This window comes from Melanotaenia boesemani, chromosome 7, assembly GCF_017639745.1.
Source record: "Melanotaenia boesemani isolate fMelBoe1 chromosome 7, fMelBoe1.pri, whole genome shotgun sequence".
Classification (NCBI taxonomy): Eukaryota; Metazoa; Chordata; class Actinopteri; order Atheriniformes; family Melanotaeniidae; genus Melanotaenia; species Melanotaenia boesemani.
This window is the reverse complement of record NC_055688.1, coordinates 25,892,374-25,910,937: the sequence shown is the minus strand read 5'-3', so window position 1 is coordinate 25,910,937 and position 18,564 is coordinate 25,892,374. Positions and strand designations below refer to the sequence as shown.

Sequence of the window (18,564 nt, the reverse complement as noted above, 5' to 3'; positions counted from 1 at the left end):
CAAGAGTCTCGTCATTCTCGACAGCACCCTATCTTTTCAAGCCCACATTAATAGCACTACTCGGTCTGCTTACTTCCACCTTCGTAATATCAACCATCTGCGCTCATCACTCACTCCGCTTGCTGCTGCCATCCTTATCCACAGTCTTGTCAGATCCTGCATTGACTACTGTTAAAGTAAGCAGAGGTGTTGACATCTTAAAATTCCTCTTTTAAGCTCTGCAGACAACAGAATGTGGCTACAACTGCTCTTCATGATAAAGGCTATGAAATGATGAATGCTGTGTTTTTCCATTCTGACTTGCTTGCACTACTGGTTCATGTGATTTGCATAATCTGCTCAATAAAAAGGCTGCGTTGGGGTTGCGACTTCGGAGTTGACATCAGATACTCTCTGAGTGCTGAACCACTGTCTCTCCCCATCGCGATGTTGATAACCTCAACCTGAGTGGCTGCCTCAGCCACCCGGGGCACTCTTAGGAGAAGCGGACCACCACCTACTGTGACCCTGACCTCGTCCCCACTTGCATCCCTTACTGATCCACCACCAATTGACCCACCCACACTAGGCCCAACAGCTCGGGTTGCTAATCCCAACCCTGACACTGCAGACAGACACATGTATGTGTTCTGTCCTTGGACACTTGAAGAAGCTGCTAAAGCAGTAGCAGGTGTGACCCCACCTCGTGAGAATCCTGATGACTGGGTCCAGGACATAACTGACATTACACTCCTATAGACTAAATGCTCACGAGGCAGGAGAAGATGAGAAGATGATGTCCTCCCTGGGGAAAGACTGGGGCAGAGTGAGAGGAGTTTATACAGGCAGAGATGTAGTAGAAGCAGTTTTCCCCTACCCAGCTGATGGAACCTTAACAGGAACCTACAAAACTCAACTAGACGCCCTTTTTGGCCAAGTGCGTACTACCTTTAAGAAAATGGCCAACTACAGCCACCTAGCAGCAATAAAACAGAAGCCAAATGAGAATGTGGATGATTTCCGCATGCGCTTTGAAAAAGAATTCAAAATACACAGTGGCATCCCATATGATACTGAAGAGAAAGGCCCATATCAGCAACAGCTTAAAACCCAACCTCTGATAGAAAGAGCAGTGTCATGTCCACAAGATCAGATACCTGCAGACCAGCTTCATGTCACAATGTGGTATACTCATCAGCCAGATAGATACCAAGAAGAGTTGTTGACTCAGCCTGCAATTAGCGTGTAGCTTCTTCATTTGTATTCAGACAAAAGCTCATTTGCAGCTGCAACAGTTTCCCTTCCCCCAACAGTGCTGAGCTTGTTCTGAGAAACAGGAACTGTTCCACACATGTCGTTGTGCAAACCACAAGACAGTGAGTGGAAGGGGTCAGGCACAGTTCTAAAAAGAAGAAGTGAAGCTACTGATTATAGCCCTCCTGATGAAGACAGTTGGTCATACAGCAAACAGACAGGCATGTACAGAAAAGAACTAAACCAGAGTGTACCACACAAATACTGTCTGGTAATGATTGATGCTTATTCCAAATGGGTTGAAATAGTCCCAGCTAAGCACGCTGATGCACTGACTGTGGCAAAAGCTATATGTAAACACATTACAGTATACCCAACCATGGCATCCCAGAAATAATCTACAGTGACAATGGGCCACACTTTGTGAATAAAGTAATCTCGGATATGGCAGGACATTTTAGAATGACTTTAAAAAATCATTGTGCATATCATCACCAAAGTGCAGGGTTTAGTCGAACGAGACTTAAGAAATGCATGGAAGAGACTGGAAGGCCCTGGCCTGAAAGTATGGACTCAGTAAAACTGTATATGAGAATAACCCCTTCTGACAAAGGACTGACTCCTTTTGAGATCATTCATGGCAGACCAATCAATGTCTTTTAATCTGTTTTTAACTCTTATGTAATTTATTTATTTATTTTTTTTCCTTTTGTGTATGGTAACCTTGGGTGCAGAAAGGCGCCAAGAAATAAAATGTATTATTATAATGTATTATTATTATTATTATTATTATTATTATGTGAATGTGGGTCTATGAATGGGCATCTCACATCCCACTTTTGAAGAATGCAGTCTTTCTGTTCTGATCACTGTTATTAGGTATTAAATATGAAGTTATAGGACCTTTATGAGAGAAGTGTTTTTCATTTCTGCCTATTTCCTGTTTCACTGAATTTCTGACTATATTCACAATTTCTTGTTTTCTTTTCTTTTTTTGTTGCAAAGGACATGATCTACATATGACAAACAAAATTTTGAGACTCGTGACAGCAAATAAAACTGAATAATTTTCTTTCGGAACTTACTCTAGAGGTTAAAGTCTTCACTTACCTGTGTTTGTAGGATTTTCTTAACCAAAAATGTTTCTTCACCCTTTTTGGCCAGAATGAAGTTTTCCCGTTCTTCTGTTATAACATAGTCCTTGTCTGGTATTTTGCTCTGTTTGTTCCCCATCTTTATATCCTGACAACAAAAGGTTAAAAACAAGCAAAAAGTTATTGAATTGCATTTATTATATAAGTCAGGAAACACATTTTTATTACATTATTATAGAACATATTTTGTTTGTTTTTCTAGTTTGCATTTGTTAACCCTCTAAAATAAACTAAAAATGGTTCCAACCAGACAAACATAAAATAAATGCAGTCTGCTCATCATCATATTGAGATTTACCTTTAACTGAACACAGGAAGCATGATTTCAAATGTGTCCTAAAGTTCTCTTTATCCACAGATACGGAATGTGCATAAACACACACCTACACACACATTGTTATGCTGACTGATGCTTGGCTGACCCTTCATCCCTTAACTGTGTCTCAAACCTAATGTAATGGTCCACTCTGCCTCACTGTCACCACTCTCGCTCTCCACACACTTGGAAAATAATGTATTTCATTGTACCTCAGGGGAACAAAAAAATCCTCATTGGAGTCGTACCCTCAAAGGTACTGCTGTTGTACCATTACCAGTGGGTAATTATTTGTACCTTTGCAAATTGTACCTTATAAGGACCAACTATTTTCTATATCGCTTTTGCTGATTCAGGGTCACGGGGAAGCTGGAGCCTATCCCAACAAGTAGCATACCAGTAGCAGAGTACACCCTGGACTGGTCGTCAGCATATGGCAAGGCCAACACAGAAAAACAAACAGCCACTCACGCTCATTCTAGGGAGACTTTAAAATGACCAATTAATCTAACATGCATGTCTTTGGACTGTGGGAGGAAATCGAAGTACCCAAAGAAAACCCAAGATCTGGGGAGAACATGTAAACTGCACAGAAGGGACACTACTCAAATCAGTGACCTTCTTGCTGTGAGGCTGCGGTGCTAATCTTCACAACACCATGCAGCCTTATAAGGACCAACAAAATAAAGGCAAAAGCCACATTTGTTTGTATAGCACATTTCATGTACAAGACAATTCAAACTGTTTTTCATTAAAACATTAAATAGTATACAAGACAGTCCCCAGAGGTACATTGCTGGTACAACAGCAGAACCTTTGAAGGTATCACCCAGTGACCATTCTTTGTACGACTTGCCACTCTACTACTCTGTGACCCTACATCCAGTCAAATTGGTCCCTACTCCCTATACTGCCTCTGCTTGTTACTTGCGAACAGCATCTTGCTAAACCTGCGGGGAAATTTTCTGGGAACATGAACCAACAACGCTTCAAGAAACACAAGGTAAGCAAGGCAGCCATAATAAACACATGGAAACATAATTAAAAGCAAGTATATTCTCTACCTAACTTCTCAGTCATTATATTTATGACTTATGAAATGTCATTGAGTCTAATCTCCTGTAACTGTTTGTCACTGTTATAGTTATAAAAGTAATTTGCATCTGAGCACCTATCAACACTGTAGAATGATATTTCTTCACAAAAGTGACCTAAAAGTACAGTGTTGGAGAAAAATAAGTAAATAAAATAAATAAATAATATACAAGTTATGACAAAATAAGTCTAAAAATAATAAAGAAATGTTTCTTTTTACTATATATTTATATTTCAAACTACCACAAACACTAGAGTTACGATTCCATGACTACTAAAACAGGGATCAAGCTACATTTAAACCTCACTTAATTATCTTAATAAGTATACAGGTAAATTAAAATGAATTATAATCAAAAATGTTTCATAAAACAAAGAATGAAGCAATAACTGTCATCTCATGTTTTTACAGAAACATATAAAATCTATAAATCAGACTGTGCAGAATAAAAATTTTAAATATAATGGAAATTAACAGAGGTGAAATATCCTGAAGTGATAGAGAACACACAGGCAACATGACCAAAATAAGTAAGAGTTACACAAATGCAAGAATAATACTATATTTTAGCTTCTCCACAACTGGTACAGCCTCCTTTTAGGAATCTCCTGTGAGTCTCCTTAACAAACTCTGCTCTAAATTCTCCTGCCAGCTTTTGCAGAAACTTTCTTTGAGCTATGGTGCTAGTGCACGTCTTGAAGATAAATAAGGACAAATAAAAGGTCTGATGCACTTCAACCCTATTTTCATTGGAAACAGACATATCCGGTGATGCTTCACATTTTTAGCTCCTCAGAGAAATGAAAGGGGCAGTGTGGTTTGTTGCCCGTGGACAATACCATGAAGTAGAGGGTTAAAAAGAAATTGTATGTCCAAAGATCAGGTTGTCTGCTGTTGTAAATGATCATTTTATCACATGATCAGTCTTTCTTCAGAGCAAACAATGAGGAACAGAACTGACAACTTTTGGTTACATTTTAACAATTTATTCTTATTCAGTTTTATGGAAACTGGATTTTTTTAATCCGCTTATCATAAAACAAATGGATCATTTTAGTGTGATACTGATGATGATGATGAAACAAACAAGCTCTGTACTTACCCAGGTGCTGGATATCTGTGTGTCCCAAAGCAGTGAATGTTTCAGACTGGTATGAAAATGAAAGCCAGTTAGAATTTATACAGTAGCAATCAAAAGTGAAAGTTAACAGAGCAGCAGATGATTATCTCATGATTATATAATTCACTTTGAAGTGTCTTGTACATGAAATGTGCTATACAAATAAACTTGTCTTGTCTTGAGGATGTTGACAAGAACTCAGCCTTGACCTACCATAAAAAATATGCAAGCTGTTCTAACAGCTCCCGGATCTGGGAGTGCCATGACCAGCCCATAGTAACCACATTCTCTTCTGTGTATAAAATGCCCCCACACATTTCACCTTTAGCTAGGATGATTGCACCTTTTCTGTTTTTAGGCCAAATAATTTCAAGCAATCCATCCTGTGCAGCAACTGTAGCTTTGCAGCATACACTCTTAGAAAAAAAGGTGTTGCCTATAACCATATAACGCTCTTCGGTCCTCAGGAGAACCCATATTGGTGCCTGTTAGAACCCTTTGTAAGGGTTTTAACTGAAACCTTTTCAGATGGTTCTGACTAGAACCTATCATAAAGGGTTACACCCAAATCCATAAGTAGAAGGTAATGCCAGTAATTGTGTTGTGACCACAATGGGTTAAAAAAAGTAAAGCAACAACTATTTAAAAGGACAACACTACCTGGGGAGGAATAGAGCCCAGACCTAAAAAAAACCAACAAAACAAAACAAATCAATAACAATTAACACTTTTTATTACTTTAGAAACAGGGTGAGCAGACATTTGCTTAGGACAGGGTTTTTCCCTTGCATTAAAAAAGTAATATAATAATAAGAATACTACTACTACTACTACTACTACTACTACTACTACTAATAATAATAATAATAATAATAATAATAATGAATTATTGCCATATTACATTTTCCACTGGCTGAATGAATGGGTTGAGAGGTGGACTTTTGCATTAACAATACTAATGGATGTTTTCTGGGGGCCATATCACCCCTTTAAAAAGGTGCAAAATGGTTTAGTTCACACCTCCAGTTGATTCACTCTAGTTATGTATAGAATACCCCCATGGTAAGATGCAAAGGCAGTTACTCAGGAAAGTAATTTTTCTGTTACTATTTTATAAAATCTTCAATAATGAAACTTCAAATTAATCTGCATGTTCATTTAATCTTAATCAAAACAACCACAAATACTGGGAGATGAAACAATCATGTAATACTGGTGTGTGTGAAAAATCAACTTACTTCTATCATAGATGAGAATGAAAACATAATTTATATACAAGACTTGAACATATCATGTATGGACAATGACTTTCAGCCCGTTGTCCTGAAGTTCATGATTTAGGTTTAGGTTTAGGTTTAACTAAGTATTTATTTGTAAGTTTAATGTTCACAATCCCCTTTTCCCTTGCGAGCTCGGGGTTTGCAGCAGCAACAACCATACATGTTCGCACCCACCACTAGAATCAATGTGGAATCACCAGTTAACTTAACATGCATCTTTGTGGATGCTGGGAGGAATCCAGAGTCCCTGGAGAGAAGCCATGCTTTGGGAGAACATGCAAACTGTGTGTGTGTGTGTGGGGGGGGGCAATTATTTATTATTACCAAAGAAAGCTTAAATAAATAAGTCTCAAACCAAGCAAATTGTCTTTGAGTTTTATTTCACTCATCAACCAAGGAGTATGACATTACTGAGTTCCTTTCAAGTCATCTGCAAATTTATACTCCAAGAATATTATAGCCAGCATTATACTCCTATCGGTCACATAATTTATAGCACTTTCTTTAGCTAATTATTGATCAGTTATGGGTTTATAGCACTAGAGCTGTAGGTCTCTGCATATGTTATCAGTATTGATGTCATCAGTTGTCTGCACATTGTTCCTGTTATGGGTGCCACTCATTACGGACAACTGGGGCTTGTTCTTCATGCAAATCCCTGGCCTTGGCGTCCGTTCTGAGTGGCTGGATCAACTGCACCCCAGTCTCTTCCCCGTTGATTGGTTCCACACTTGACCAATCAAACTGCAGCTTGGGGGAAAGCAGGAAATGAAGAGCTGCTGCAGTGTTCAGTCGTGAGGGACAAGAGGCTGCATAGGCTGCTTCCCCTCACTTTAGATGAGAGAGGCTGTTTAGCGTGGGCGGCCTTTTCTCTCGGTTGGCAGATGTATGGAGGCATGGCTTTTCTGGGTTTTCGCTGTGCTATATGGTGGTCCTTTTGGTGCCAGACCATTTTGTGTTTACAGCAGGGTCACACCTAGCTGTTCATGTTCTGTTAAGGGACTTAATTATGGTCTGTTTAGTTTGGACTCACCTTTGTTATCCACCCAGTTCTGGTTTAAGCTTTGCTGCACTTTTAGTTTGTGTTCTGCCATTTTGTTATTCTTTGTATTATCGGTTTCTTTGCGTTTGGCTAGGTTAGGCTTTTGTTTGTGACGGAGGTCACCTAGTTTATTGGAACTGCTGCCCTTTTGGTTTGTTTCGTTATCACCCCGAGTTATGGACACGCTTTCGTTTTACTTGGTGGTGTTTGTGTTTGGTTTTGGATGTAACTTTTGTTTATACTTTTCAGCAGTTTCACTAACCCCAACACTTGTTTTACCATCTTTTGTTCCAGGTTTTATTTGATGTTTACGTTTATGTCAATAAAATGCGTTGTGTTTAACTTTTACACCTGTCCCAGCGTATGTTTGTGTTGGGCCCAGTCATGCCCCTGATATGGGTCATAACAGTTCCTCTTCTATCTAGTACACACTGACCTGATTCTGTATTATCACGAATAAGAGTGAGACATCTCCTTAATAACAACAAAAATCTTATTATATGAACAGGAAGTATTATTGTTTACATAATATCTATCAAAAACATATTGTATGATTAAAAATGAAAAAAAAAAAAAAAGAAAAAACCTTAACAAAACTCAACACAGAAGAGGAATCGAACCAGGAAAATTACGTGCTGTGAGGCAACAGTTCTGAAATCCAGTTGTGGTCTAACGGTTTTTTTGTATATGAAGTCCATGTGCCTATCCTGCTCCACTAAAGATCAGTTACTTGGTTGTAAAAGTAATACTTATGTCCTTGTTGCTTTAAAAAGCCTCTCAGACTTAACTTTATTTTAATTTAGAAAAATAGTCCTCCATCTGGGCAATCAGACGAAACAGAGCATAAAATATAACAAACTGCTGTAGCACACTTCACCTGCTGACTTCAGCTAACACATGTTGGCACTGAGTGTCTGCAGAAGCGCGGTAGTGACGAGCCCCAACAAGCTCATGTGCACCACTTCAAGGTGCGGCAAAGTTATGTTTGCCTCACTTTATGACTTTATTGTCCAATCAGTGAGAACAGTTATGTCACACTTATATTAAAGACATTATATATATATATAGGTGACACACTGAGCAAGAGAAACAGGCACACACCAAGTGCTGACAATCACAAAATAATACATTGTCTACCCTTACAAAAATAAATATTACACATCCCCATTTTGATATTAACTTTAATAAAAATCATTACTGACAGCCATATTTGCAAGCTCAAAATCATCATAGTACAATTCATAATTAGTAGATTATACAAAATAATTTAAATCTGGAAAGAAAAAAATGAATAGTTCAAGTAAAAAGCTTCTGTTTTGATATGCCATCCTGCTTGTTAGAATTTAAACTAAAATCCAAATGTCCCACACCATCACTGCTGCATTAATGTCTGTGGTGTAAAAGTTCAAGTCAGCAGTACTTCTCATCATAATGAAAACCCCAATAAGCTGTAGCACACTTAAAAAACCCCAAAAATGTAGGTAACTAATTGCACAGAATAATACCCCAGGTAAAAGAATCATAAATAGTCTGATCTGTTGCTCGTTTAAATAAATCCAACATTTGTGTTACATTAGTTCCATATTCTGCAATTCCAGCATGGTTTTGGTTTCTGAGATCATGCCCTCTAGCTCATCCAACACTCCATTGAGGTTGTCAGCTGCCTCCCTGACTGACTTAACAAATCTCATGATCTCAGATTTGACTTCAGGTTTTTGTTGTGGAAGGTCGTTCAGTGGCTCTGATTCTTCAAGCCCTGATTCTGCTGCCCTGGCTTGTTTTATGTCGTGTATCTCTTTTGCATCCATTGCAATGAAAAAGATATCTACCGCTAAGAATAAACCAGAAAGTACACCTGTTGCTGCCTCTGCAACACGCACTGCCCTGGATGCTTGTGCAGCAATCTTGCCAATGTTTACCACTTGAAGTAGTCGCATGAGTTCAGCAATACCACCCATGCCCTTTGCTGCCCTAAGGCCAAGTCTGGTTAGGTTTTCTTTTTTTAAATTGTCATCAGATCCATCGGTGTCACTTGTTTGTGGAAACTGGCTGCTGAGGGTTTGTAAACTGTCACTAATCTCCTGGAGCCAGCTGACAACTGCATTAATCTTCTGTTTAAACTCTTTAATGAGATTGTTAACAGCTTTACGATCAGAGGACTGGTTGACCATTTTGGTGATGTTGGAGGCACCAGCAGTGACTCCACCAAGTACACCTACTCCCACACCAACTCCAGTGACAATAAGAGAGGCTCCCAAAGTGAAAGGGGCCAGTATAAGCCCCACTATGGATGTAATCCCACCCACTGCTCCAATTACTCCTCCCGTCAGACTGCCAATGGTGGTACCCTCATGAACATTCTCCAAACCATCAGCCAGGGTCCTCAGATTGTTCAGCTTGGTGTAGAGATCCTCCACGGTTGTTTTGCACTGAAAAAACAATTAAGTAAATAAAATATTATTAAAAAAACACAAAATATTTCCAAAAACAGAAGTGAGAAATCAAGACAAATCTGTTATTTAAAATTAATCAAAAGTGTATACATGTTTATTAGCAGACCAAACGCCATTACTCACATCCATGCAATAAACCTATTTTTGATCACACTCATTTAAACCTAAAGAATGATGCTGAGTGTAGATCAGAATTATAGTTCTTCAGTAAGATTTGCACTCAGAACAGAACCAACTAATCAAGGAAGGCACAAATAATGCTTCAGTTTTAGGTATGAACTTTGTAGGTTTCTCCAACAGAGTTAGGGGTTTTAATATAGAAGCAAATTATTATATTTTTTCTTTTTTAAAGTTCAAGTAAATTTGACTCATCTCCCTCCATATCAGAACACTGTGAGATTTCCTCTGCCTCACCTCTAGCTTGTCTGTCTCCTGCAGCAGATAATGAAGATGTCATCCCCAGGGTTCTGAACACCTGATCAGTACAACTATGTTGGGTTCTATAGCACTTACTCAACATTAGTTTAAGTCAGATAAGAGCTCGTGTGCTGTGGAAAACAGCAGGCCTTGTTAATGTACCTAAAAAATCCCAACCATCTGAACCAAAGACTACAGACTGTTATTGGCTCACCTCAATGAGCAAATGAACATCTTTCAGGATCTATTACAGTTTTCTTATCATAATGGGCTTGTGGTTGAAGACACCATCATCACCCTGCTTCAGAGAGCCCACACTTATCTGGACCAATTAGGCAGCAATTTGAGGAGCATAGTTTTTCTATTTTTTAAGTGTTTTTAACACAATTTAGTCTGCTTTGTTATATGAGAAGCTCCATAAATACCAAGTGGACACCACCACAATGACCTGGATTCATGACTACCTAAAAACAGACCAGTTTGTGAGACTGAAGGGTTGTGTGTCTGAGATAGTGGTCAGCAGCACTGGAGCACCACAAGGGACTGTACTCTCACCATTTCTCTTCACACTGTAGACGTCAGATGTCCAATACAACTCTAAATCCTCTCATCTGCAGAAATAGTCTGATTACTCTGCAGTTCTGGGGTGTATTAGTGATGGACTGATCCTCATCACAATTTGATTATATTTTGTGTTATGATTGACTCAGATGTTTAAGAGGGTTTGTGGCATTGCTGTAAAACCTCTATGTCTTCCCACACACATCATACGGCACTGTTGTTGTTTAGCTCCACATGTGACTCCTACGGACTGAGTTAGTACTGAGTTAGTGATCGGCACGCTGCTGTTTCACATATGACTATGGCAGGCGGAAGAAAAAGTAGTTCCTACCAACTGGGTATAATTTAGACAAGATCCTGATATTATAGTTTTCACCGTATTCCAGATTGTGAAAGACTGCATATTTATCCCAAATTACCGAGATATCAGTATTCTAATATGAAAACTGATTTTAGAACTTAAAAAGCTGGTATTGGTGATATAGACATTTCAGCACCAATCAGCACATCACTAATTAGGACTCCATGATGCAGCATGTAAATATTTAAGCTAGGTAAAAGCCAATCTTGTTCCTAAACTGTAATGTTATAAATAGGCTTACTATGATGCATCATTCCCAAAACTAAGCAATCCTGTTATTTAGTTGTGTATCTGAAAACTAGCTTGCTTACTGTTGTGTCTTTCGACATAAAAAGCATCTTCTCTGGATTTTAAATGTTGCAGAACATAGTTTACTCATGTTTCAGAGGAACAAAGAAATAAAGAATTACTTAGGACTGATATTAGGGTTCTGTTATGGTTACTGGGTTTTTGTGTTTCTTGGTTTATTAGGTTCTGATTATAGTTTGGGTTTCTGGGTTTTTGTTATGTCCAGTTCTGTTTTCCTGTTTTCCTCTCATGTGCTCTGATTTCTGTTCCTAGCTCGTTACTCCACCTGGTTTGATTCCTTATTCACATCACCTGCTCCTTGTTACTCTGTCTATAAATGCTGTTGGTTTTCAGTTTTGCCTTGTCAGATCCTTGTGTGTGGCTCATGCACCTGTACCGTGTGTTTCCTGCTCCTCAGTTTGAGTTTAATAAACTCATTTTCACCTGCATGACCTGTCTTCTACCTGGACTGCCTGCAAGTGGGTCCGCACCTCCGACAACACGCGCGTAACAGATATAATCAAATGCAAAGCTGAAACTGACCCACAGATGAGGAAGTAAACAAACCAGCTCAGAGAATCAGACTTATGTGTGGTGGAAATGGTCAGGGCAACATTTGACTTTATCATCGTTGTGGGACATATGTCAACACACTGAGTTACGTATCTTGGATTAATTTTGTGAGAATCAATTAAATAGAATATTCTAGCGTAACAATAATTGTGTAGCCACTCAGAAAACTGCTATAAGAGTATAGAAATGTCATACCTTTTCTTTGAGGCAACTAATAAAAATCGGATGTGCCAAGATCTCACTGGCTGTTGGTCTTGCTTCAGGATCCTTTTGCAGCATTTCATTCAAAAGTTGACAAAGAGCTGGTGAGAAGTGCTCTGGGAGAGCTGGGTAAGCACCACTAATTATTTTGTTTTTAAGTGTGACTGCAGTCTCTGCAGAGAACTAAAGGAGAAAATCAGAGAGAACAATACTTTAGAAGTACCGCCATTAACTTATCTGTCACTTTATATTAACCCATGTACTGTAACTGTACTGTTTTTTTATTTATTTTTGTCAGCCTTTTCTGTATGAAACCATGACAGAGCATGACCTGTATTTTTCCCTCAGGTTATATATTCTGTAATGGCCAAAAGCAGTGGCAGAGCAAAACTTGTATACATGGGGTGGCCATAGGGTAGACAAGACTTTATCAGGGGGTCCATAAACAAAGAGAGAAAATGATTGTGTCCCTCTCTCTAACACACACTCGCATAAACTGCTGTGATGACTATGGTCACATTAGAGAGACATGAGACATAAAACACCTTTACATTGACAACTTTACATTGATCCATGTAGGTATATGAAAACATTTCTGTCCTCATCCTCCAGTGACCTATTGATCAACTGCAATGGCACCTGTGATATCCAGTCAGATTTCACAGGTGGCCACCCTGGCCAACCCTCTAGCTCTGCAAAAAGCATCCAATTACCAAGTATATTTGTTAATTAATAATAATTTATTCATAGCTCCATCACTAGCAAAAAAAAAAAAAAAAAAAATTATTATGCTATTTTTCATGCTATTATTTATTTAATTGGTATTTTATCAAATTGTTTCTTCATGCTGTAATAAAATTTAAATATTATTGTAGATTTCATCCAACTCCATTCCCACACTGAATCTCTTTACTAAAGGAACAATGTCATAAGCTCTATAGTCATCCAAAAACAAATAAAACAAAATTTTAAATGATGGATTTCACTAGTAAAAAGTATAAATGTTTATTTAGGTATAACTTACCGCTGACTTTTTTGTACAAAGCTTAAAAAGTATGCACCCCACTGACCAGATGTCACTAAAAATAAAGAATGTTATGTTAGCATAGATAGATAGATAGATAGATAGATAGATAGATAGATAGATAGATAGATAGATAGATAGATAGATAGATAGATAGATGGTGTCTACCTTTTTGCATTATAGGTCTCGCCTGTGAAGACTTCAGGTGCCAAATAATTTTTTGAATCTGCATTTGATGTGTCCTTCCCTCTGTGCAGACACAAGATAAATACATTAATTAGTCAAATGAGTTAGTCCAGTACAATTTAAATACAAATGTTAACACTAATGATTTGTACTTATATGTTGCTTTTCTAGTATTTTTGACTACTCTAAAACTTTTACAATGCAAGTGACATTAACCCATCCAAACACACACTCACACAGCAATGTTTATTTGGTGCTCTTCCCTAAAACAAACATTCACACTCAAATGAGCAAATCGGAGGCAATGTGCAGTTTAGTAGTTTGCCCAAGTACACTTCAAGAAAAAGCCAGGTTCTACCCATCACCCTTTCAATTGACAGATGGCCTCCTGTGGCTGATTTTAATGTGGCTAAACCATAAAGGAGCAATAAAGGCAGGTATCCATCTTCAAAGTGCTGCAAAGTTAAGAAATGCAAATAGGAGCCTGCAGACTGGAGTCTACAGGAAATCCACATAAACAGACCAGTACTTCTTTTTCAATTCTCTATTGGCTGGGAGTCTTCAGAACCTTTATGGTTTAGGGCAGGCAACAACTCCATAAAAGCAAAAGCTAGAGAGAAGCAATGAAACACCTGAACACTGCTCTTAAAGATTGTGACTAACCGGGCTTGACATTTATTAAAACGGTAAGAAGACCCAGGAACATGTACAAAAAATTTTACATGTTCTTTTACATCTGGACAATTTATTCTTAAAACTATGTATTCTTTTAATTTTCAGACAACATTCATATAAATGTGTGCTTCTCTGCATCTCACTTTTGCAATGAAACCAAACTTCTGCATGTTTGTGTTTTGTCTGTGTTTTTTACAGAAAGGAAACCATGACCATAGACATTGTTATGATAAACATTTCATTTTTGCAAGAAATATGCTAATTTGATAAGTGCAGCTGTGCAGGAGTATTTCAAGCACAAACTTCCTTTCTAGCGTCTTGCCTACGTAACATCTCTTTGTCTTGTTTAGATATTGACTTGATGAGATGTTTTAACTGTGTAGATGTAACTGAATCATAGAAACAATGTTTTAAATTTTGATTTTCTGGAGTGGATATATTTGTGTGTAAGTTTGATACCTCACTATGTTCAGATTTCTGACTGTAATCCCTCTTCTAAGACTAAAAGGACCCAATAGCAAATGTTGACTATGACCCTATTTCAGCTCCTCTTCCCTGTTGTGCAGAGCCTCCTAGCACAAATGCCGTGATACAGGGAGAAAGGATGAGAAGAAAAAGAAAAAGGAAGATTTTGCCATTCCTTATGTAAGTGGAACATTTAACAAATATCAGAGTTTTTAAAACCCAGTCAAATTATCCAACAGAAACCTTTTCATCCTAAAGACCAAACTCCTCACTCCACTCGACACAAAGAGATGACTCAACACAGGAAACTCTAAAATAACAATGGTTTCACAGGCTACTTAAGTTAAATCTCCATCAGAACTGAAGAAACTTTCCTGGATGAGAGTGAAACATCATTAAGAAACTAAACTCAGTCCAGTTGACTTGACTCAACCTAAGTTGGATACCATGACCGGAATGAACAGAGCCTTTATAGACAATTTCAGTTTATAGTCTTTTTTAAAGCTTTCTAATTTATTTAATTAAATAAAAATGAAGGCTTTTCCTTTATTTTTCTCTTTTTAGGGTTGCATCAGAATCTCATGTAAAATATGATAATAATAATAATTAAATATAGAAATAGTAATTATGTAACACCACGTAGAATACCTTGATACTTTGAAACTCATATTTTGTCAGATACTTACCATACCATAGTGCTCCAACTATGACACAGCCAACCTGGTGAGGTTGATAGCTGATTGAAAAGCACAGACTGATATATGGTTCTTAAGGGATATGTATCGTCTATGCACAAAGCCAAAACCAAAAGGATATTCAATAAAACGCTGTAAGCTTTTGTTAATGGAGAAAGTTAAGTGTAGATTGCTGAACAGTGAGGGTTTGTTAATAGGGGCGCTGGAGTGCCACCCCATCAAGAAGGCTACCTCCCTTTAACATAACATTAAAACCAACTGCTCATACTAGGCCGTAAGGTTAACCCTGTTGTCATTTCATCTCGCTCCACAGTCTGGGGACCACACAATTCTTCCTAAAAATAAAAAGACCGGTTTGCCTTTAGCTTAACTCTGAAAGTTCGGAGCTGATTATCCCGCACAAGTCCCATGATCACCACAGTAAATCGGCACTAGCTACTGTTAAGCACCAATGAAAATAAAAACACCCTCAGGGTCTGGTTTTCTTGTCATCTATGTAATTTTTAAATGTCCATCCAATCTCTCTTTGCTATTGAAGACCTACTTTGTGATTATGAGTAATGTGACACCAGGGTGTTTTTACATGCACTGCATGCTACACAACAGCATGAGAAAAAATTATATATACATATACATACTGTCCCCGATACTGATATGGCATTTCTTCACCAATCTGGTAACAGAACAAGAATTATTGATATAAACAAGGTGACATCAGCTTTGTTACCACAGTGTGTTCAACACTTTTTGGGATCCATATCTTCTCTGGATGCATCTCAACTAGTGCTTTTAAATGGCAAGGGCACAAGAAAGACCTTCTTTGTTAGATGTGTAGAAGGAGAATACCTGAAAACGCCTTCAACAATCTAGGAAGTAGTGTTAGTTCAGACCAGTCAACTTTTGCAATACTTTGCAAATATGTATGCCACCTGTATGACCAGCCATCTGCTCAAAATGTAAATGATGCAAGACACAAAGCATTCTGTATGGCATCATCTGCCTTGCCAGAACTATTTATTCCACCTACAAGTGATACCCTCCACCAACATTGCAAAAGGGCAAACTACCAAGCAGCAATAATGTTTCACCCTTACAAGCCAAAATACATGCTCCATCACCTGTTGGCCATGGTTGGCATATAGAGAATGGACATTTAAAAATTACATGGATGACAAGAAAACCAGCCCCTGACAGTGTTTTAGGTGTCATGCATTGCAGGTGTAAGCAGGGTACCTGCGAGACAAGCAGATGTTCTTGTGTTTTTGCAGGACTGTGTTGCACAGATTCATGAAGAGAGAGTGAAGATGAATGATCAAATGTTTAAATCATATCAAAACAAAGTGATCAAATCCCTAAAAAAAAAAAAACAAAAACAAAAAAAACTTTTTATTTGCATTGGTGTTTCAGCCAGTATGACCTGCCTTTTTTTTACTCTCGTTTTTTGTATTGTTTAGCTTTGTCGTAACAAGCTTTTATTGTTTGTTCTTTTTACTATTTTTTTTAGCTTCTTAGCTGTTTTCTGTTGAGCACTTTCTTTTCTGTTTACCAGAAGCTGGCCTCTGATTGGTGTAGAGCGAACACATGATGGCTGTACCACCACTTTTAGAGTAAAATGTTGTTACGCTAAACAGTAGCTAGTGCTGATTCAAGGCGGTGATCATGGGACTTGTGCGGAATAATCAGCTCCGAACTTTCGGAGTTAAGCTAAAGGCAAACCGGTCTTTTTTTTCCTAGGAAGAATTATGTGGTCCCCAGACTGTGGATCGAAAATCTGTCTCTGAACGTCTTTTCTGGGTTGACCTTATGGCCTTTACAGTGTACCTGCTTGTGTGTAGTAGCTAGTCTGTCAGCATTTAAGACATGGTAGCTTTGGTTAATAACCTCCTAAATATATTAGTGCTGGGCAATGATTAAAACTTTTAATCGCGATTAATCGCATGGCATGAATAATCGCATTGTTATGCACAAAATGTCTCTTTCCTTTGAAAGAAGGCCTATGGCTATATAAAGAAAATGCAATAAATTTTGGTTTACAAAAACTAAATCAGGGGTTTCCAACCTGCATCTCTGGAGCCGCAAGCAGCTCTCTCTCTCTCTCTCTCTCTCTCTCTCCATATATATATATATATATATATATATATATATATATGTATATATATATATATATATATATATAAACGTGTATGGATGAGGGGTGCTGGCCAAATGGATGTTTATGTGAGGCCTAAAACTTTTTTCGAACATGTGACCAGGAGCTGCTCTTCCAATGGTTTTGTAAAGATCCTTTCTGCCAGTCAGTATTGTTGTAGGTCCTTTATTTATGCAGTGGGACAGAATCATACCCCTTAGTGTCCAAATACACTCTGCTAAGAGCAGACAGAACTGATGAGAAATAGTAGTTTGGGGGAAATAAGAAAAAAAATTATGTAATTTCTTTAAAAAAATCCTTTCTCATGGGATTCAGTTAGATAATAAGAATAGCCTTTATTATCATTGGTCATGATATAATGTCATTTGGTGTTCTGCATATAAAGAAAAGAAAACAAGGTAAGAAATATGGAAAATAAAAGCTCATGAAGATGAAAATAATAAAGAACACACACACACCTACACACAATTTAAAGAAACTGCACATTACTTTTGATGGAAAGCTTCAAATCCGGCCAAGCGCAATATTCCAAATTCTGTGAGGAAAATGTTCTATAGAAAGGAAGTGAATTAAGTATAATTTAACGCCATAAAGACAAACAGGTTCACAAAGAAAAAAAAAACAAGATAAGAACATCTAATTGTAAATAAATATATAAAGTATTAAAATAATAATGAGATATTACAGCATATGAGAACTGTTATGTTTGGAAACAGTTAATACAACATTTTATGAAATTCCATGATGTCTTTTCAGTGTTTGTGTAGTATTTATAGTACCTCTGGTGTCAGATCTTTGTGAAGCAAACCTTTGTCATGAATAGTTCGCAGAGCAATGCAGATCTCAGCCATTGTGCTAAGTACCTTGAAAACAAGTTAGAGCATAATTAGAATTGAAAAAATATATCTCAATCGGGATGATAAATTGAATGTCATGCAATTTAGAATCTATTTTAATCTCAAAATTAGTGCAGATCAGTAACATACCTCAGATTCTTGTGGAGGTTCTTTCATTTCTTTTATCTTTTTTGCAAGGCTTCCTCCCTGACAGTACTCCATCACTATATAGTACATGTTTTCTTTTTTTTGTTAATGCCAACGTAGAAACAAAAAACAATGTCATTGTTTACAGCAAATTATGTGTGGGATGAAAAATGCTTCTCACAAAAAAAAAAAGGGATTTATTTCTAACTTAATGTCAACCCTAACTTGTTTATATAGCACATTTTCCACATTAGGTTCAATGTAGTTTAAAATCACATTGATTTAAATGTGT

At 37.6% G+C, this 18,564-nt stretch overlaps 1 protein-coding gene across 11 annotated transcripts in view; it reads right to left on the bottom strand.

Annotated features, from left to right (window-relative positions):
- LOC121642896 (CBL-interacting protein kinase 24-like) overlaps positions 1-18,564 on the bottom strand; it is a 62,932-nt gene that overhangs the window by 24,312 nt on the left and 20,056 nt on the right. For 2 of the 11 annotated variants that reach the window (XM_041989947.1, XM_041989953.1), the window contains 7 exons: positions 18,276-18,367; positions 18,069-18,152; positions 17,779-17,840; positions 13,288-13,368; positions 13,120-13,174; positions 12,090-12,278; positions 8,867-9,670 (listed from right to left, as the gene is read on the bottom strand). In XM_041989947.1, coding sequence (XP_041845881.1) covers positions 8,867-9,670; positions 12,090-12,278; positions 13,120-13,174; positions 13,288-13,368; positions 17,779-17,840; positions 18,069-18,152; positions 18,276-18,367 — 1,367 coding nt within the window. Of the gene's footprint in view, positions 1-2,343; positions 2,476-4,901; positions 5,192-8,866; positions 9,671-12,089; positions 12,279-13,119; positions 13,175-13,287; positions 13,369-17,778; positions 17,841-18,068; positions 18,153-18,275; positions 18,374-18,564 lie in introns of those variants that run through there. The other 9 variants (XM_041989943.1, XM_041989954.1, XM_041989951.1 and 6 more) reach the window with 8 other exon arrangements.